The following is a 21,816-nucleotide window of genomic DNA, read 5'->3' as shown; positions in this document are numbered from 1 at the left end:
GCCAAACTTGCAGCATATAAGATGCAGATTGTTTTCTTTCAGGATTCGGGGGAATTAATAACTATTTAATATAGTTAAAGAAGTGCAATTTTGTTAATGGGCTTTTTTCAGTGTATTGTTAATAGAACCTGGATTGGATACTACAAAAAATGAGCTTACTTCAGAAAACAGTCAATCTACATACAGCCAGTGGAAAAGCTGTGCTAGTTTGCTTTTGCAATAGCATAAGAAATGAAGGTTTATTTTCAAGGCTCCTCAAGGAGCAGGTTGCATGCATCTATGTAGAAATAGTCAAATTTCCTTTTACTTTGCTGGTTTATATTGTTCTGCATGTTCTTTGCTTCAATCTGATTCATGTACATTGTATCAGCCTTCTGAAAACCAGGGGCTGGATTCACCGACAACGGTGGCAAGACTGGCGCAAAACGGCTACTGATTCCCTGTTTTGCTGGGGGCTAGCAGGACGGCAGCATAGAGCACCCGGCACTAGCTGCTGATACGTCTCAGAGAATTGCCGGGTCCGTGGCCGCGCATGGCGGTGGCCTGCAGCGGCCGCGCCGTGCAACATGGCGCCGGCTGTTTGCGGACCCGGACCGCAAAATAGTTCCCCCCTTCAGCCGGCTCGCAAGCCCTGGACCGCTCCACCACAGTGCCCCAGCCCCGAATAATGTCCCCCCTGGCCGCGGATCGGCCCTCCCCCGACTGTGGCGGCGCTGGACTGAGTCCGCAGCCACCACACCGAGTTCCCGACGAGTGGGACCACACGCGCCCACGCCGTTGAGAACTCGGTTGGTTGGGGGCGGAGCATTGGGCATCAATCTCCTGAGGCCGTCGATACGTGGCGCGAATATGCCACTATGGAGGGGGTGGAGCATCGTGAAAGCGGCGCCACCCCTGATTTGGTCGGGAACTTGGTTTCTCCAGCCGTTTGCCAAACGAGATTTTGGCGTCGCCGAACGGAGAATCCAGCCCCAGGACCGTTATTGCTTTTGAGGGTTTATTGTTCTTTGAAGTGTGTGTATTCATGATCTCAACTGAGCGTTTGAGTGCTTGTTGCCACAATTTTACAACTTGGGACCGAGTGTCCTGACTGATTTTTTTTTTTTTGTGTCGATTTGTCAAGTGGTCTCAATTTTCAAATCAGTTTAGCTAAGTGTCAAATAAACAGGCAGATTAGTGAAGGCCCTGGGGTTTTAAGGCATTATCTGTCTGCATGCTTGCAAATTCAAAATATGATTTCCCCAGAACCTGAACCACTACGAAGGTTAGACACCGTACAAATAATGAAAAAGACTCCGTCTGGTAGATAATCTATCCTTTTAATTTTTTGCTTTGAAGCTCCCCTCCATATTGTGTACCAGCTTTTGGGAAGCTGGTAAGTTACCTGGTCTGAGTCTTTGTCAGAAGTACTCTTGTCAGAATGTTATCCTTACCACATCAGTAATACATAACTGTTTCACTTCTAAACAAAAAGCATTTAGTTTGATTTGACTTCTGTCTTTGAGCAGAAGGTTTGAGGTGATGGTTGGTGATATCTGATGGCCAACCTCCGATTGGAATATATTACTGACCCAGATTTGGCTTGTGTGCCCCTTTTACCCTCCCCACGCAGCTCAAAATATATCCTGTAAATGCAGTTGGAATAGAGAAGCATTTGAGTCCAGTCAGGTACAAAAATAAAAAGGGAAAGAAAAACTGAATGGCAAAAAAGACAAAAAAATTAAATTAATTGTAAAATTTAAATCTCCAAGATTACTGCATGCAAGAATGAAACTAATTAGTTTACATTGTTCCCTTTATTCTGGAGAGGTTGATTGGCATTGCATTAGTAACTATCATGTTGATGAAAAAGATGCTTGTGTTATTAAATACCAACCTAACTTTCCGTGGCCAAATTAATGTGTAACTCCAGCAAATTGTTTTTAAAAAACGTGCAAGTTGAGGGTGAGTTGTTTTGTGAGGTGATCAGCAGAGTGGTGCAAATTATTATAGAATTTACAGTGCAGGAGGCCATTCGGCCCATTGAGTCTACACCGACCCTTGGAAAGAGCACCTTAAGCCCCCATCTCCACCCTATCCCCGTAACTCCACCTACCCTTTTTGGACACAAACGACAATTTAGCATAGCCTAACCACCTAACCTGCACTTCTTTGGACTGTGGGAGGAAACCCACACAGTCACTAGGAGAACATGCAGACTTTTTGTTGAACAACTTGGTAATTTGCAATTCAAGAGTATTTTTTTCTTGCCAGATTTTGCTGTGTAATTTACACACTAACATATGGAGCCATTAAAATGTGCTGTTATTTTGCCAGCAACTTCTGGACCATTATGTATCTCATATACCTCCTCGTGTATGGTTTGAACTGTCATCAGTCAAACGGGTCTTGTTCATACTTACCAGTAGATTGTCCAATAGTGTGTTATTACAAACTTTTATTTTAATAAACATTTTATTGAGGTATTTTTGGTATTGTAACAACAACAAAATAAACTATGTTCATGAAACTATAAATATAGCGCAAAAGCCCTTCCTTACATGTCCCACCTTTATTAACCCCCTACTCGAAGCTAAAGTAACCCCCCCCCCCCTTCTGCTGACGATTAATTTTCCGTGAAGAAGTCGCCGAATGGTTGCCACCTCCAGACGAACCCTAACAGTGACCCTCTCAAAGCGAACTTTATTTTCTCCACAGCGAAAGCTAGCCATGTCCGATAGCCAGGTCTCCGACTTTGGGGGTTTTGAGTCCCTCCAAGCTAATAGTATCCGTCTCTCGGCTACCAGGGAAGCAAAGGCTAGAACGTCTGCCTCTTTCTCCTCCTGGATTCCCGGGTCTTCCGACACCCTGAAAATCGCCACCCTTGTTTTTAACACCGTGGACATGACATCTGCAAACCGCTGCCAAAATCCCCTAAGCTTCGGACATGCCCAGAACATGTGGACGTGGTTCGCTGGTCCTCCCGCACATTTTGCACACCTGTCTTCCACCCCAAAGAATCTGCTCATCCGGGCCACTGAAGCCCGGTGAATGACGTTGAATTGTATCAGGCTGAGCCTGGCACATGTTGCGGACGCGTTGACGCTACTCAACGCGTCCGCCCACAGACCATCCTCTATCTCTCCTCCCAGCTCCTCCTCCCACTTGTGCTTCAGCGCCTCGGTCTTCGTCTCCTCCGACCCCATAAGTTCCTTGTAAATGTCAGAGACGCTCCCTTCTCCTACCCACCCTCTGGAAACTGCCCTGTCCTGAATCCCCCTTAGCGGTAGGAGTGGGAAGGTTGACACCTGTTTACGTAGGAAGTCCCGCACCTGCAGATACCTGAATTTGTTTCCCCTCGCCAACCCAAACTTCTCCTCCAGCGCCCTCGTACTCTGAAAGCTCCCCTCCATAAACATAGGCACCATCCTCTCAATCCCTGCTCTCTGCCATATTCGGAGCCCCCCCATCCATACTTCTCGTGGTAAACCGGTGATTATTACAGATTGGGGACCGGACCATGCTCCTTATGCTCCAACATGTCTCCTCCATTGCCCCCAGACTCTAAGGGCCGCCACCACCACGGGGCTGGTGGAGTACCGTGCCGGGGGGAACGGCAGAGGCGCAGTTACCGACGCCCCAGACTGGTGCCCTTGCATGAAGTCGCCTCCATGCGCTCCCATGCTGACCCCTCCCCCACCACCCACTTCCTGATCATGGCAATATTCGCTGCCCAGTAATAGTTACTAAAATTTGGCAGCGCCAGCCCGCCCTCTCCCCGACTCCGCTCAAGCCTAACGAAGCCAGTGATCACTTTGTTGACTTGTTTAAAAAAGGACCACGGAATAAAGATGGGGAGACACTGAAATACAAACAAGAATCTCGGGAGGACTGTCATCTTCACCGTCTGCACCCTCCCAGCCAGTGAACACAGAAGCGCGTATACTAGTCGGGCCAGATTTAATTTATGCAGCCGGTCCCATTCCTGCGCCGCTTGAATGCTTAGGTACCTAAAGCTTCCCCCCCTACTAATCCAAATGGCAGCTCCCCCAATCGCCTCTCCTGGACCGCAAACATCTCACTTTTCCCCATATTTAGCTTATACTCCGAAAACCGGCCAAATTCCCCTAGAATCCTCATGATTTCTTCCATCCCCTCTATTGGGTCCGATACATACAGAAGCAGGTTGTCTGCATGGAGCGAGACGCTGTGGCATCCCCCCCCCCCCCTCGGACCAGCCCCTTGAGGCTCAACGCAATTGCCAATGGCTCTATAGCTAGCGCGAACAACAGTGGGGAGAGGGGGCATCCCTGTCTCGTCCCCCGGTGCAGTGTAAAATAGTCCGATGTTGTCCTATTCGTCCATACACTTGCCACAGGAGCCTGATACAGCAACCTGACCCAGTCAATAAAGCCCCGCCCAAATCCAAACCGTCCCAGTACCTCCCACAGATAATCCCATTCTACCCGATCAAAAGCCTTTTCTGCATCCATTCCCGTACCAGCCTCCCCGAACAGGTGCCGGAATGTGGCGACTAGGGGCTTTTCACAGTATCTTAATTTGAAGCTTACTTGTGACAAGAGATTTTTACTCATTTCATTCATTCATTGCGATCACTACCTCCACCTCTCTACCTTCCGGGGGCATCATGATCACGTTTAACAACCTTCTTACATTGGCCACCAACTGCCTACCCTTAACAAACCCCGTCTGGACCTCCCCAATAACGTCTGGAACACAATCCTCAATCCTGGAGGACAAGATTTTGGCCAGCAATTTGGCATCTACATTCAACAGGGATATCGGCCTGTAGGACCCACACAGCTCCAGGTTCTTGTCCCGCTTTAGAATGAGCGAAATCGTGGCCTGTGACATTGTCGGGGGCAGCACCCTTCTTTCCCTTGCCTCATTGAACATCCTCATCAACACCGGCCCCAATATCCCAGAGAACATTTTATAAAACTCCACTGGGTACCAGTCCGGCCCCGACTGCATGGCCTTCAGACCCTCCACTATCTCTTCCAACCCGATCGGGGCCCCCAGCCCTTCTGCCAGCTCCCCAAACACCTTTGGGAAATTCAGCCCCTCCAAGAAGTGCCTCATCCCCTCCCGTAGGGGGTTCCGACCTGTACAGCCTACTGTAGAAATCCCGAAACGCCTTATTCACCCTGCTGAATCTCCAACCAAGTTCCCATCTCTGTCATTTACTTTCCCTATCTCCCTGGCTGCCTCCCTCTTCCTAAGCTGCTGTGCAAGCATTCTGCTGGCCTTCTCTCCATGCTCATAGATCGCCCCCTCGCTTTTCTCAGCTGCTCCGCCGCCCTCCCTGGGTTAACAAGCCGAACTCCGCCTGTAGCCTCCGCCATTCCCTTAAAAGCCCTGCCTCTGGGGTCTCCGCATACCTCCTATCGATCTGTAGTATCTCCTTTACCAGTCGGTCCGTCTCTGCCCTGTCCACTTTCTCCCTACGAACCCGTATCGAGATCAGCTCCCCCCTGTCCACCGTCTTCAGTGCTTCCCAGAGCACTGCTGCTGATATTTGCCCCGTGTCGTTGACCTGCAGGTAGTTCTGAATACATTTCCTCAACCGCTCGCACACCCCTTCATCAGCTAAAGGTCCCACATCTAACCTCCATTGCGGGTGCTGGTTACGGTCTTTACTAACCTGCAGGTCAACCCAGTGCGGAGCATGGTCTGAGATTGTGATCGCTGAGTACCCCGTGTCCACCACCCCTGCCAGTAAGGCCCTGCTCAAAATAAAGAAATCAATCCGGGATTACTTTATGCACGTGTGTGTAAAAGGAGAACTCCTTCACCTTCGGCTGCCCAAATCTCCATGGATCCCCCGCCCCCCCCATCTGCTCCATGAACCCGTTTAGTACCTTTGCCATTGCTGGCACCCTTTTCGAGCTTGACCGGTCCAAGCCAGGATCAATAACTGTTGAAGTCCCCTCCCATGACCAACCTGTGCGAGTGCAAGTCCGGTATCTTCCCCAGCATCCTCTTTATAAACTCCACATCCTCCCAATTTGGCGCATACACATTTACTAATACCACCTGCACCCTCTCCAGTTTCCCACTGACCATAATGTACCGACCTCCACATCCGAGACTATACTACCCGCCTCAAACACCACCCGCTTATTGATCAGGATCGCGACCCCTCTCGTCTTTGAGTCTGGTCCCGAGTGAAAGACCTGACTGACCCAGCCTTTCCTCAATCTAATCTGGTCAGTTACTCTAAGGTGCGTCTCCTGCAACATTACGTCCGCCTTCAGTCCCCTAAAATGCGCGAACACGCGTGTCCTCTTGACTGGCCCATTTAACCCTCGAACATTCCAGATGATTAGCCTAGTTGGGGGGTTCATTCTCCCCCCCCCCCCCCCCCCCCCCGGGCCGATCAGCCATCCCCTTTTTGGGCGCGCCTCCAGCCCATGCTCCGCGCCTCCACCGGTCTGCCCCCAGGCAGCCTCCGCCCCCAATATCCTCTCTGTCCCTCAGCCATGTGTTATTACAAACTTAACACATTATTAAATCTTAATCACTTTCACGAACATCATTAGCTGAATGAATGTGTCTCCAAGGCTCGCATTCATGATCACGATACATGTTCATCAAGGTGAGAGGTTGTCAGTGTTGGAGAACAAAATTCTTTTCATTTTAGCCACTGTAGGCTTCAAGCACTCCCAGATCAGGCAACGTCCAGCTAGATATAGATGTGAGCAATAAACCCTATATGTCAACGAGCCATGTAGGTGGACAGTTAAAGTTTTTTTTAAAAATAAAGAAATTTAGAGTACCCAATTCATTTTTTCCAATTAAGGGACAATTTAACGTGGCCAATCCACCTACCCTGCTCATCTTTGGGTTGTGGGGGTGAAGCCCACGCAGACACGGGGAGAATGTGCAAACTCCACACGGACAGTTACCCAGGGCTGGGATTAAACCCGGGTCCTCAGTGCCATGAGGCAGCAGTGCTAACCACTGGATCTGAAGTGGAAAATTGATGTTGGATGCAAGTGTGAAGAGGAATCCTCCATCAGTGCATGGCGAAGCGGATCAGGAGTGCTTGCAAAGGAAGAAATAGACGAACAGAGAAGGCTTGGGCTGAGGCTGCAGCGGGAGAAAGCATGGCAGACGACCGGAGTTCTGCCTTGACGACCCAGCGGTCGGGCGATCCAGAAAGTGGAGAAGGCACTGACTGAGCAGGAGGAGCACCAAGCTGCAGTGGAAACGCTGAGAGACCAGCAGAAAAGGCTCCATGAGAAGGTGGAGGCTCTAGAGACCAGGTCCCGCCGGCAGAACCTGAGAATCATGGGTCTCCCGGAGAGATCCGAAGGAACGGACGCAGGGGCATACATAGCGGCTGTGTTTGAGAAGTTACTGGGGGAGGGGGCATTCACCCGACCCATAGAGGTGGACAGGGCGCTAGCGAGGAAGCCGCGTGTGGGTGACCCTCCGGGAGCAATGGTGGTAAGATCCCACAGGTACCTGGACAAGGAGTGCATTCTACAGTGGGTCAGGTAGATGTGGAGCTGCAAATGGGAGAACAATGTCCTGCGTATATATCAGGATCTGAGCGCGGACGTGACCAGAAGAGCAGGGTTCAACCAGATAAAATGTACCCTTTTAAAGAAGAAGGTAAAGTTTGGACTACTGTACCCGGCCCGTCTTTGGGTTACGCACGAAGAGTAACATTTCTATTTCGAGTTGCCCGAGGAAGCGATGGACTTTGCGAGAAGGGCTGGTAGCGGACTGAGGTGTTTGAACTGAACTTTGCTGCAGTGCTCGTGTTTTTTTTTGTTCTCTTTTCAGTTATTTAAAAAAAAAAAAAAAGGTTTTTGTCTTTGGATGCTACTTATAATGCCTTTTGTATTGATCTGGGGTCTGCGGATGAGCTGCTTGAGCTAAAATTTGCTTTTGCACTGATGGGAGATGGAGGTGTGAATGTTAGATGTGTGATCTTTTTGATTTTCTTTGCATGTTTCTTTTGGGCAATTGGGTTGGGATTGTTTACGTTTGCATATGTGTGTCGGAGGGGGGGGGGGAGGCTGCGGAGGGAACAATAGATGGGAAAATGTCTGGCGCCATGGGCTGGGGCCACCAAGCTAGCTAGGCGGGCTAGCTCACGGAAGCGTAGTGGGGGGTAAGCAGATGGTATGCTTGTTGGAGGGGGCTGTGTGTATTGTGCTGTTACTGGGGGGGGGGGGGAGAAATGTTCTGCTGATGGGGGAGGGACTTTTGCTGTGGGACAATAGGGACGTTGGGGATCTGGGGGCGGGCCTGCAGATGCGTGGGGCGGAGATTGGCCCAAGAAAGGGGATGGCTGATTGGCCGGGGGGGGTGGCACGAGAAGCCCCCCAACCAGGCTGATCAGATGGAATGTAAGAGGGCTAAATGGGCCGGTTACGAGGGCACATGTGTTTGCACATTTGAGGGGACTCAAGGCAGACGTGGCAATGTTGCAGGAGACGCACCTCAGAGTAACTGATCAGATTTGATTAAGGAAGGGATGGGTCGGACCAGGGCTAGACCGATAGAACATAGAACAATACAGCGCAGTACAGGCCCTTCGGCCCACGATGTTGCACCGAAACAAAAGCCATCTAACCTACACTATACCATTATCATCCATATGTTTATCCAATAAACTTTTAAATGCCCTCAATGTTGGCGAGTTCACTACTGTAGCAGGTAGGGCATTCCACGGCCTCACTACTCTTTGCGTAAAGAACCTACCTCTGACCTCTGTCCTATATCTATTACCCCTCAGTTTAAAGTTTGTCCCCTCGTGCCAGCCATTTCCATCCGCGGGAGAAGGCTCTCACTGTCCACCCTATCCAACCCCCTGATCATTTTGTATGCCTCTATTAAGTCTCCTCTTAACCTTCTTCTCTCCAACGAAAACAACCTCAAGTCCATCAACCTTTCCTCATAAGATTTTCCCTCCATACCAGGCAACATCCTGGTAAATCTCCTCTGCACCCGCTCCAAAGCCTCCACGTCCTTCCTATAATGCGGTGACCAGAACTGTACGCAATACCGATCTAGCTCAAGGACAGGTAGGATGCCAGCAATGGCAAAGGAGCTAAAGGGGTTTATGGAGCAGGTGGGGGGGGGGGGGTGGACCCATGGTGATTTGGGCGGCCGAGAGTGAAGGAGTTTTATGCACATGCATAAAGTGTACTCCTGAATTGACTTTTCTTATCCTGAACAGGGCTTTACTGATGGGGATAGTGGACACTGAGTATTCAGCGATCACGATCTCGGATCATGGCCTGCACTGGGTTGACCTACAGGTGAGCAAGGAGAGTAGCCAGCGCCCACACTGGAGACTGGACGTGGGACTTTTAGCTGATGAGGCGGCTGACTAAATGTATCCAGAACTATCTGGAAGTCAACAACACGGGGGAAGTTTTGGCGGTGGTGGTCAGAGGCGCTGAAGGCGATGGTTAGAGGGGAGCTGATGTCGATACAGGCCCACAGGGAGAAGACAGACAGAGCAGAGATGGACCGACTGATAAAGGAGATACTACAGGTCGACAGGAGGTATGCGGAGACCCGAGGCAGGGCATCTAAGGGATGAGGACCCGGAGGTATGAGGGTCCTTTAGACTGATCTCCCTACTAAATGTAGACGATAAATTGTTGGCTAAGATCTTGTCCTCAAGGACTGAGGACTGCGTCCCGGATGTGATTGGGGAGGACCAGACGGGATTTGTTAAGGAGAGGCAGTTGGCTGCCAACGTAAGAAGGCTGTTGAAGGGAGTTAAAATCATCTGGGTTTCACATGACACTGCCAAAGGTGAGGGGGAGCTTTTAGAGATTACTTTGCATCTCTCCCCATGTCCTCGGAACCTGACTCCAATTTAACATAGACTAGTAAAATGCTTTCTCAACTCAACCCCAACTTGGATGATCAGCATTGCCAGTGTTATATTTTTCCAATTCCATTATCTTGGGGTCTGTTGAAGTGACACCATTAATTGGCACTGAATTAGCTGGATTCTGACTTCCTCAACGTGAGATTTTCATTCTATTTCATTACATGTGAATAGTCTGTGCAAATATATCAAGAAATGTTAGCTGTTTTTTGATATGCTATAAAAATAATATTTTTAAAAATTTAACATTACAGGATCAGATAAACAACTTAGTCAATCAAATCTGTGGAAAAGCAGCAGCTAACAGCAACAACAATACAAGTACCAGCAAGCCCGCACTGAAAAGAGGGCCTCGAAAGCGAGCGACCATTGATGTGCCAGCAACTAGACTTTCGTCCTTGTCCAGAAGTGCTACAAGTTCCCCATGAAGTTGCCAAGTCTTGTACTCAATTGTTCTTTTTGTACTATAATTTGTGAGTACTTGCTAGAAGAATGCAAGCTGTCTTTGCACTAGCTCTAAAGATGACTTCTGTTTTGTTTTTAGCATTAAAATGTTGGCTTATTTTTGTTAGGAACACCAGACGCTGCGATTGGCAGTATTCCTTGGAATGCAGTAGTAGTGTTTTCATTCACTGTTTAAAAACCAAGTCAAAGGGCTGAACAGTAATCCAAGTTTGCATTTGCCCTTTTGGCTGAAGCAAACCTCTTAAGTTTGATTTTTTTCGTTACTGTGAACAGGTGGGATGTTTTGAACCCGTTTGAACTAGGTTGAAGTTAAGTGCTGTGTGTTTTATCTTGCAATTTCAGTCATGCGAGCAGCTTTTTGGAGGAAGGGGTGGGGGAGGTAAAACTTGAAAGAAACTGCTTCAGTTTGGCTAAGTTTATGTTTTTGGTTAAGTGTAAGCTGAAAAATTTGCTTTTCTATTTAGAAAATTGTACTATTGTTTTTAGAGTCATGGCAGCTGATACTTGATCTGGTTTACAAAGTATAAAAATGGTAATTTTGAAAGTAAAGTAAAGGTGATATTTTTCTCCTTACCAGCACATCACTATGCATCTGTAATAATAAGGCTGCCTGGCTGGAGAAAATTGTGCCTGACTTTCATTAGCAAATTCATAAAGTTTTTGGTGCTGTCAATCATTTATCAAAAAGCCTACAATGGTGTCCTTTATCAAATTATTGAAGCAGGGTTTCCCTGCTTCGCCTTTGTAGATGTGCAATCTTTGTAACATTCCATTTTAATTCCACTTTCATCTCTGTGTTCCTTCTCCATCCTTCCTTTTTGAATCAGCATTAATGTTCAGTTCATTGGTGAGATGGTCACAATGGAGAGCCACTAGAGGATGTGCATATTTCTTTGTGAAATGTGAAAATGCATCTCCTTCATTTCTATTTGTGTTTTACTTTCCATATTTGTAAAAAAATAAAGATTAAAAAAGAAAACAAACAAAAATAAACTTTGTATATATGCCTGTAAATTGTTTTAAATACTTGAGCCTTTTGTGGGGGTGGGGGGGAGAAACAAGAGATGAAGAAAAGCCTTATGTTTCAGTTTCTTCATCGGTTTTGGATGCTTACAGGGTTTCTTGTAACATTTAAGTGCTGCTTACATCACTGAACAAATAATGGTGTAGCTGTTGCCCCTTTCAGTGTATTTTATTAAAAGAAAAGGGAAACGTTGTTCATTATAACTAGTTTTCATTGCTGAAAATGCAACATTAATTGTAGCTACCCATGTTGCACTGAGCTTGCCAGTGGTGACTGTCAAGAAGTCATTTTATTTTTTCCCCAGTTAGTTGGTTGTTGTTGCTGCAGAAGACTGAACTGCTTTGGAGTATTTAACAACATAACTGATTTCAAGTGTTTTTCAAATGTGGTTGTCCAGTTTTTATGGCCTTACTATGTATTTTTTTGTTTCTTTGAGAGCAGATATATTTGACTATTGCTTACTGATTGACATTTAATTTATTAGATCTGCTCTGCACCTTTCCTTTCTGTGCGGAAAGAGTTCACGTTGTAATTGCAAGTTTTTTTTTTACTTTTCAGGTTTGTACTTAAAAGTTTAATAAAACTTTTGAGCAGTTTCCTGTGAAGTTGAATTATTACCATTTTAACTGTTCATATTAAAGACATTGATCAAGTACACTAAATTCAGTGGCAGTTTGTGTTAATATATTATTGCTAAACAGTCTGGGTCCTCAACATTAAGGCAAGACTGCACTGTGTGCACATAAAAGGCATTAATGCTTACTAGTTACCAGTACAGTTATGATGTTTTTTAAACACCATGACTATTGTGGTAGCTTGTATGATAATCTTTAGTGTCACGAGAGACTTACACACTGCAATGAAGTCGTTGTGAAAATCCCCTAGTCGCCACTCTCTGGCCTGTTTGGGTGCACTGAGGGAGAATTCAGAATACCTAATTCACCTAACAAGCACGTCTTTCGGGACTTGTGGGGAGACAGTGCAGACTCTGCACAGGCAGTGACCCAAGCTAGGAATCGAGCCTGCGACTCTGGTGCGAAGCACTATACCATATAAGCTCATTTAATTAATTTTACCCCTGCTTTTCACTGACTCTCGCCCCCATTTTAAATTAACAAGCCAGAAATGTTGTGTGGTAGTGATTGCATTGAGTGCCAAAAGCTACAGCCTGTCAATCAATGATGGGAAAGGGAAAAAAACCCTAAGGTTTTTAAAATATAGAAAGTTTCATTTTTCAAACTGGCAGCTTAAATGAACTAAATGGTAGTGAGGCAGTAGCATTGTAAAAATCTTTTTATTAATCAATGTCAAAGTGCACAACTTCAGTAAGATAGCTCTGATTTAAATCTATTTATTAGTGAAAACAAATTTACATTTAAAGGATCCTTGTGTGTGCACACTACCATGTTGATAATTACTTGGTAGAATAAGACAACCTATTGATTCAATAAGTGCTGTGCATAGAAATGTGGACAAGTGGAGGGGAAGGTTCATTAATCAAGCCTGAGAAATGTACTACTTATGGGTAATCAATTATAACTTGCAACAGCATGTGATCACTATTAATCTGCAGCCATACTGAATAACACATTGAAAAAGTAAAAGGATCACACATAGCTTTCACACAATGGATCCTTCAATTCTGTGACAATTAATTGTTGCCAAGCCATTTCAAATAATCCTACACTTTACTGAGAGTCACTGTCAGCATTCTCTTTTAGATTTGAATTTGTGACCAGACTGGTATCTATTTGAACTTCCTCTTCATCGGACTGGACCAGTGGAGTGTCATCTTCACTCACACTGTGGGTGGCATCGTCAGCAGTGGAGGAAAGAGAAGATAATTTCAATCTTAGCTCAGCTTGACTTGGCACTTGCAGAGTTATTTCGCTTTGATATGGCTCAGACCCTATGGAAAGAAGAAAATAAAATTTCACCAATTGTTAAGAATTAGAGGTTGTGCTCAGCTGAGGAAAGTTTTGTTTCAGTTGTCACTATTATGTGGGTGACAAACAAATCAATCATTTTATACCAACCCGGGTCTTGGTTCCTCTGCTGAACACAGTTCAAAGGAGAGGGTTAAATGCAGCATTTTACAACCCGGTCAACCTTAAATTGGGTGAAAATTAATTAGCGCTTGAAAAAATATTTGTTAGAAGGCAAATCAGGTTTGACACCACTCTATAAATAAGATACAGAACAAATAGATGACATGGTATGTAAATGATTGGAAATTCAATGAACTCAACCTGACAAACGAACTGAGGAGATTTGCAATATATTATTATTTGTATGCTGAAATGGTCATAATTGTACAATCCGTCTATAGCTATGCCCTGAATTGTGATTGTTTTATTTGTATGGTCATCGCAATTATACACATTATTTTTCGATAAACTAATTGGGCCTCTTAAATACTGGTTGACTGTTAGGCCCCTGCTGGGGTTTTATGTACCACACGTAAGAATGAATGTGGAGGAAATTTACAAGAATGTTACCAGGAATAAAGGACTTGGTTACATAAAGAAATTGCAGTTGTTCTCTTTAGAACAGAGAGGATGCAGGGAAAGTGGTTTTGCTAGTTTCCAGTGGTTGATGCGTCAACATTTTTCTACAGCAAATTGTGATCTGGAATGTACTGCTTGGAAGTATGGTGGAAACAGATTTAATACATTTCAAAAGGAATTGGATAAATACGTGGAGGAAAAAAATTACAGAGCTAGAAGGAAAGAGCGGGGAGCAAGGATAATGTCAGGTTTACCAGCACAGGCAGTGTGTGCCAAGTGACCTCTTCCTGTGCTGTATCATTCTGTGTACAAACTTTGAGAAGTACCCTGTGCATGAGGGGATGGGGTGGTGTCTTGCACTGGTAGTAAATGAAGTCAAACCCACAAGTTACTTTGGGAGTGGCTTCTGCAGTACAGCAGATAGATGCTCAATCACAAAGTCCATCTTTTATCATCAGAGCTTTTATCTTCCTTTTTCACCCTTTTCCTCCTCTTTCACTACACTTTGGTATCAGCTTACCCTCCTGCATTCACCATATTGCCCATTTTTAATGGAGGAAATGCAGGATCCTCTCCTAAGCTTACATATGTGTGTAACAGTGGTTGTTAAGATCATGGTGAGGTAGAATAGGCAGGATCCCTGTACAATCACTCCCCATCAAGGTGCTGAAACCAAATGTAGTGCCTCAGTGTCAGATAAGATGTTAAATTATTACAGAGCAGATTGAGCCCAAAGCGTTAATATAGTTCTATTTCTTATTAGCTTAATAATTATAATCTTTATTTTTTTTCCAATTTAGCATGGCCAAGCCATCTATCCTGCACATTTTTGGGTTGTGGGGGCGAAACCCACGCAAACACAGGGAGAAAGTGCAAACACCACACGGACAGTGACCCAGAGCTGGGATCAAACCTGCGACCTCGGCGCCGTGAGGCAGCAGTGCAAACCACTGCGGCCACTGTGCTGCCCCAATAATAATCTTTATTAGTCTCACAAGCAGGGTTACATTAACACTGTAATGAAGTTACTGTGAAAATACCCTAGTCATCACAGTCTGCCGCCAGTTCGGGTCCAATTCACCTAACAAGCACATCTTTCGGGACTTGTGGGAGGAAACTACGTGAGCATCCGGAAGAAACCCACAGATACGGGGAGAACGTGCAGACTCCGCCCAGACAGTGACCCAAGCCGGGAATGGAACCCGGGTCCCTGGCGCTGTGAAGCAACAATGCTAATCACTGTGCTACCGTGCCGCCTTAGGGGAGCCTTGCGTTGGTAGTCCTAGGTACTGGAAATGCATAGCCAATATTTGTTTGTAAAAAAAGCCAACTTAGCCAGCACACTCTTTTGTCCTCAATCCTTGCGTGGCAATGAGGGCTTGGTGATAGGTTGGGTAGCCCACGTGCGGTGTTTTTTCAGGACCACCCTGATACAGATCCTTCACTCTTTTTCAATTACCCCAGCATGTGGGAGTGCTGTTGAATTGGTCATACAGACAGATATTGTACTGAACATGTCAACTTGAGATGCAAGTGCAAACTATCCACCAGACTCTTAAATGTCATGTCTAAATATACTATTTGCAGGTTGAGGCTTTTCATGTGTTCGATCGACTAGTCTAGTCCACCTGACTCAAGTCCATCATGGTCTTGATTTCTGTGTCTGATTCATAACTGAGGTCGAGTCAATTTCTACTAGCTGCAAAAGCAGACAACCATAAAAAATTAGGGTGAGACTCAACTGCAGCCACCATGTGAATTGTTAATAATTATAAACACAGTATCATGGCCACCTGTTACTCTGAAGTTCTACGAACATGGTGTACGGTTGAGTCCAGTTTTGGTTAGTACACTAAAGTCACTATGAACAATACCCACCATCATAACGTGGAGATGCCGGCGTTGGACTGAGGTGTGCACAGTAAGAAGGCTGACAATACCAGGTTAAAGTCCAACAGGTTTGTTTTGAATCACTAGCTTTCGGAGCACTACTCCTTCCTCAGGTGAATGGAAGGTGGGTTCCAGAAACATTTATATAGACCAAGTCAAAGATGCAATACAATAAACGGGAAAGAGGAATAATCACAGGTTAAAGAGGTGTGAATTGTCTCAAGCCAGGACAGTTGGTAGGATTTCGCAAGCCCAGGCCAGATGGTGGGGGGTGAATGTAATGCGACATGAATCCAAGGTCCCGGTTGAGGCCGTACACATGTGTGCAGAATTTGGCTATAAGTTTCTGCACTTAAACTTATTGATCGGGATCCCCAGAGAAGACTCGATGGGCCGAATAGCCTACTCTGCACTGTAAATTCTGCACGGTAAAAATGTCCGCTGAAAACCAAGTTTACCCGAGTCTGCCATCGTCAATCTGCCTGTACCTTTAAAAAAATATTTTATTGAGGCATTTGAAATTTTTATAACAGTAACATAAACAATGACATCAAAATTGTAAAATAAACATTCCTTCCCCCACCCCGGGCCCGATCTTCATGCACCTCAACCATACAACAACAATCCCCCCCGCCCCCTTGGAATACTGCATCTGCTGACATTTTAACTTTCCCCAAAATCTGCCTGTACCTTAAAGACACCGGTCGTCATGACAACAGGATAACCCGAGATGTTGAGTTTGATGGAAGGTGCATGAGGGTGAGAACTTTAAGACCCAGATGGAACCTTTATCCATTGGAGCTAACCTGTGATTATCCCTCTCTCCAGTTGCTCCTTCTGGACCTGTAGACTTAATTACCTGCACAAGAAGAGCTCAGGGAAAGCTCGCAAGCCGATGGCAATCGTGTCCTGCTTGGCACAATTGCGAGGCACAGAGGAGGTCGTTAGGACGCTCCGGAAAGAAGTAGAAGGCATACATTGAATGAGTAAGGTCGATGTAAGCGAGGTAGAACGAGAGAACTTAGAATTGAGGAGGAAGTTGGCAGCAAAAGATGGAGAGGTGGATGACGCAAAAAGGGCTCACCAGTCTTGTCTGGCGCACTTAAGCAGCTTCCAGTCCCAATATGAAAAGGCCTATCAGGACACGCAAGTGCAGTCCTGGTACGTGAAGAAACGGAGAAGCAGGTAGAAGCATTGCAGAGGCAGTGTAGCGACATAAAGGCAGCGTTAAGAGCACTCCATGCTGCCACCACGGAGCAAAGCCAAAGCTCACTAGACCACGCAAAGTGCCGGAAGCAGATTGCAGAGCTGCAATCTCTGCTTTCAGTCCAAAAAGGATTCCAGGAAACCTTTGGAGCAAAGTTAGATGAGGAAGACGGCCCTGACTGGGAAGAATTAAACGAGACAGCGCAGAGATATGTTCAGGGAACATGTGCGCAGGGAAAGCCACAGAAGAGAAAAGCGCCCCAACCCCCCCACAGAGCAGATAGTTCAGGCTCCAATGAACCAATTGGGGCAGCACGGTAGCCTTGTGGATAGCACAATTGCTTCACAGCTCCAGGGTCCCAGGTTCGATTCTGGCTTGGGTCACTGTCTGCGGAGTCTGCACATCCTCCCCGTGTGTGCGTGGGTTTCCTCCGGGTGCTCCGGTTTCCTCCCACAGTCCAAAGATGTGCGGGTTAGGTGGATTGGCCATGATAAATTGCCCTTAGTGTCCAAAGTTTCCCTTAGTGTTGGGTGGGGTTACTGGGATATGGGGATAGGGTGGAGGTGTTGACCTTGGGTAGGGTGCTCTTTCCAAGAGCCGGTGCAGACTCGATGGGCTGAATGGCCTCCTTCTGCACTGTAAATTCTATGATAACCCAGTCACCACCCACCGCACAGCCACATCGGACGATGCGGAATTTCTATACTCCACCGCCTTAACAGTGACCCAATTACGGGACGTGTGCGATAAGATCACACCGTTCCTCCCCACCTCAGACCCCCACCATTTCTTTGCCAGAGTAAAGCAGCAGGCAACCATGTACGGCCTGGACGAGCGAGAGCATGTAAAGCTCACCGTTTTAAGTTTAGACCCTTCAGTCGCAGCAGCCCTTCCTTTTTTTTTTAATAAATATTTTATTGAAAATTTTTGGTCAACCAACACAGTACATTGTGCATCCTTTACACAATATTATAACAGCACAAATAACAATGACCTATTTTATATAAACAAAAAAAAGAATAAATATTAAATAACAAAAATGAAAACTAGCCCTAATTGGCAACTGCCTTGTCACAAGTTACACCCCCCCCCCGCGCCCCCCCCCCCCCCCCCCCCCAATCCTGGGCTGCTGCTGCTGCCTTCTTTTTCCCATTCCATCTATCTATCCGCAAGGTATTCGACGAACGGTTGCCACCGCCTGGTGAACCCTTGAGCCGACCCCCTTAGGACGAACTTAATCCGCTCTAGCTTTATAAACCCCGCCATGTCATTTATCCAGGTCTCCACCCCCGGGGGCTTGGCTTCTTTCCACATTAGCAATATCCTGCGCCGGGCTACTAGGGACGCAAAGGCCAAAACATCGGCCTCTCTCGCCTCCTGCACTCCCGGCTCTTGTGCAACCCCAAATATAGCCAACCCCCAGCTTGGTTCGACCTGGACCCCCACTACTTTTGAAAGCACCTTTGTCACCCCCATCCAAAACCCCCGTAGTGCCGGGCATGACCAAAACATATGGGTATGATTCGCTGGGCTTCTCGAGCACCTCGCACACCTATCCTCCACCCCAAAAAATTTACTGAGCCGTGCTCCAGTCATATGCGCCCTGTGTAATACCTTAAACTGAATCAGGCTTAGCCTGGCACACGAGGACGACGAGTTTACCCTGCTTAGGGCATCTGCCCACAGCCCCTCCTCGATCTCCTCCCCCAGCTCTTCTTCCCATTTCCCTTTTAGTTCATCTACCATAGTCTCCCCTTCGTCCCTCATTTCCCTATATATATCTGACACCTTACCATCCCCCACCCATGTCTTTGAGATCACTCTGTCCTGCACCTCTTGTGTCGGGAGCTGCGGAAATTCCCTCACCTGTTGCCTCGCAAAAGCCCTCAGTTGCATATACCTGAATGCATTCCCTTGGGGCAACCCATATTTCTCGGTCAGCGCTCCCAGACTCGCGAACTTCCCATCCACAAATAGATCTTTCAGTTGCGTTATTCCTGCTCTTTGCCACATTCCATATCCCCCATCCATTCCCCCCGGGGCAAACCTATGGTTGTTTCTTATCGGGGACCCCCCCAAGGCTCCAGTCTTTCCCCTATGCCGTCTCCACTGTCCCCAAATCTTCAGTGTAGCTACCACCACCGGGCTTGTGGTGTAGTTCCTCGGTGAGAACAGCAATGGGGCTGTCACCATAGCCTGCAGGCTAGTCCCCCTACAGGACGCCCTCTCTAATCTCTTCCACGCCGCTCCCTCCTCCTCTCCCATCCACTTACTCACCATTGAAATATTAGCGGCCCAATAGTACTCACTTAGGCTCGGTAGTGCCAGCCCCCCCCCTATCCCTGCTACGCTGTAAGAATCCCTTCCTCACTCTCGGGGTCTTCCCGGCCCAAACAAAACCCATGATGCTCTTTTCAATCCTTTTAAAAAAAGCCTTCGTGATCACCACCGGGAGGCACTGAAACACAAAGAGGAATCTCGGGAGGACCACCATCTTAACCGCCTGCACCCTCCCTGCCATTGACAGGGCTACCATATCCCATCTCTTGAAATCTTCCTCCATCTGTTCCACCAACCGCGTTAAATTTAACCTGTGCAATGTGCCCCAATTCTTAGCTATCTGGATCCCCAGGTAACGAAAGTCTCTTGTTACCTTCCTCAACGGTAGGTCCTCTATTTCTCTACTCTGCTCCCCTGGATGCACCACAAACAACTCACTCTTCCCCATGTTTAATTTATACCCTGAAAAATCCCCAAACTCCCCAAGTATCCGCATTATTTCTGGCATCCCCTCCGCCGGATCCGCCACATATAGTAGCAAATCGTCCGCATACAAAGATACCCGGTGTTCTTCTCCTCCCCTAAGTACTCCCCTCCACTTCTTGGAACCCCTCAACGCTATCGCCAGGGGCTCAATCGCCAGTGCAAACAATAATGGGGACAGAGGGCATCCCTGCCTTGTCCCTCTATGGAGCCGAAAATATGCCGATCCCCGTCCATTCGTGACCACGCTCGCCACTGGGGCCCTATACAATAGCTGCACCCATCTAACATACCCCTCTCCAAAACCAAATCTCCTCAACACCTCCCACAGATAATCCCATTCCACTCTATCAAATGCTTTCTCGGCATCCATCGCCACTACTATCTCTGTTTCTCCCTCTGGTGGGGCCATCATCATTACCCCTAACAACCTCCGTATATTCGTGTTCAGCTGTCTCCCCTTCACAAACCCAGTTTGGTCCTCGTGGACCACCCCCGGGACACATTCCTCTATTCTCATTGCCATTACCTTGGCCAGGACCTTGGCATCCACATTTAGGAGGGAAATTGGTCTGTAGGACCCGCATTGTAGCGGGTCCTTTTCCTTCTTTAAGAGAAGCGATATCGTTGCTTCAGACATAGTCGGGGGCAGTTGTCCCCTTTCCTTTGCCTCATTAAAGGTCCTCGTCAGTACCGGGGCGAGCAAGTCCAAATATTTTCTATAGAATTCGACTGGGAATCCGTCCGGTCCCGGGGCCTTTCCCGTCTGCATGCTCCTAATACCTTTCACCACTTCTTCTACCTCGATCTGTGCTCCCAGTCCCACCCTTTCCTGCTCTTTCACCTTGGGAATTTCCAGCCGATCCAAAAAGTCCATCATTCTCTCCCTCCCATCCGGGGGTTGAGCTTCATATAATTTTTTATAAAATGTCTTAAACACTTCATTCACTCTCTCCGCTCCCCGCTCCGTCTCTCCTTCCTCGTCCCTCACTCCCCCTATTTCCCTCGCTGCTCCCCTTTTCCTCAATTGGTGTGCCAGCAACCTGCTCGCCTTCTCCCCATATTCATACTGTACACCCTGTGCCTTCCTCCACTGTGCCTCTGCAGTGCCTGTAGTCAGCAAGTCAAATTCCACATGCAGCCTTTGCCTTTCCCTGTACAATCCCTCCTCCGGTGCTTCCGCATATTGTCTGTCCACCCTCAAAAGTTCTTGCAGCAACCGCTCCCGTTCCTTACTCTCCTGCTTCCCTTTATGTGCCCTTATTGATATCAGCTCCCCCCTAACCACCGCCTTCAACGCCTCCCAGACCACTCCCACCTGGACCTCCCCATTGTCATTGAGTTCCAAGTACTTTTCAATACATCCCCTCACCCTTAGACACACCCCCTCATCCGCCATTAGTCCCATGTCCATTCTCCAGGGTGGGCGCCCTCCTGTTTCCTCCCCTATCTCCAAGTCCACCCAGTGTGGGGCGTGATCCGAAATGGCTATAGCCGTATACTCCGTTCCCCTCACCTTCGGGATCAATGCCCTACCCAGCACAAAAAAGTCTATGCGCGAGTAGACTCTATGAACATAGGAGAAAAACGAGAACTCCTTACTCCTAGGTCTACTGAATCTCCACGGGTCTACCCCTCCCATCTGCTCCATAAAATCTTTAAGCACCTTGGCTGCTGCCGGCCTCCTTCCAGTCCTGGACTTCGACCTATCCAGCCCTGGTTCCAACACCGTGTTAAAGTCTCCCCCCATTATCAGCTTTCCCGTCTCTAGGTCCGGAATGCGTCCTAGCATCCGCCTCATAAAATTGGCATCATCCCAGTTCGGGGCATACACGTTTACCAAAACCACCGTCTCTCCCTGTAGTTTGCCACTCACCATCACGTATCTGCCCCCGTTATCCGCCACTATAGTCTTTGCCTCGAACATTACCCGCTTCCCCACTAATATAGCCACCCCCCTGTTTTTCGCATCTAGCCCCGAATGGAACACCTGCCCCACCCATCCTTTGCGCAGCCTAACCTGGTCTATCAGTTTCAGGTGCGTTTCCTGTAACATAACCACATCTGCTTTAAGTTTCTTAAGGTGTGCGAGTACCCG

At 47.3% G+C, this 21,816-nt stretch overlaps 2 protein-coding genes across 13 annotated transcripts in view; one reads left to right on the top strand and one right to left on the bottom strand.

Moving 5' to 3' along the window:
- Positions 1 to 11,947, top strand: part of jarid2b (jumonji and AT-rich interaction domain containing 2b) — a 594,617-nt gene extending 582,670 nt beyond the window's left edge. For 7 of the 8 annotated variants that reach the window (XM_072509615.1, XM_072509616.1, XM_072509619.1 and 4 more), the window contains one exon: positions 10,117 to 11,947. In XM_072509615.1, coding sequence (XP_072365716.1) covers positions 10,117 to 10,290 — 174 coding nt within the window. In that variant the 3' untranslated portion in view covers positions 10,291 to 11,947. Of the gene's footprint in view, positions 1 to 9,196; positions 9,279 to 10,116 lie in introns of all 8 variants that reach the window. The other variant, XR_011947850.1, reaches the window with a different exon arrangement.
- Positions 11,948 to 12,629: 682 nt separating this feature from the next.
- Positions 12,630 to 21,816, bottom strand: part of dtnbp1a (dystrobrevin binding protein 1a) — a 368,840-nt gene continuing 359,653 nt past the window's right edge. For all 5 annotated transcript variants that reach the window (XM_072509624.1, XM_072509628.1, XM_072509627.1 and 2 more), the window contains one exon: positions 12,630 to 13,260. In XM_072509624.1, coding sequence (XP_072365725.1) covers positions 13,040 to 13,260 — 221 coding nt within the window. In that variant the 3' untranslated portion in view covers positions 12,630 to 13,039. The remainder of the gene's footprint in view (positions 13,261 to 21,816) is intronic.

This window comes from Scyliorhinus torazame, chromosome 6, assembly GCF_047496885.1.
Source record: "Scyliorhinus torazame isolate Kashiwa2021f chromosome 6, sScyTor2.1, whole genome shotgun sequence".
Taxonomy (NCBI): Eukaryota; Metazoa; Chordata; class Chondrichthyes; order Carcharhiniformes; family Scyliorhinidae; genus Scyliorhinus; species Scyliorhinus torazame.
This window is presented reverse-complemented; position numbering and strand designations above follow the sequence as displayed.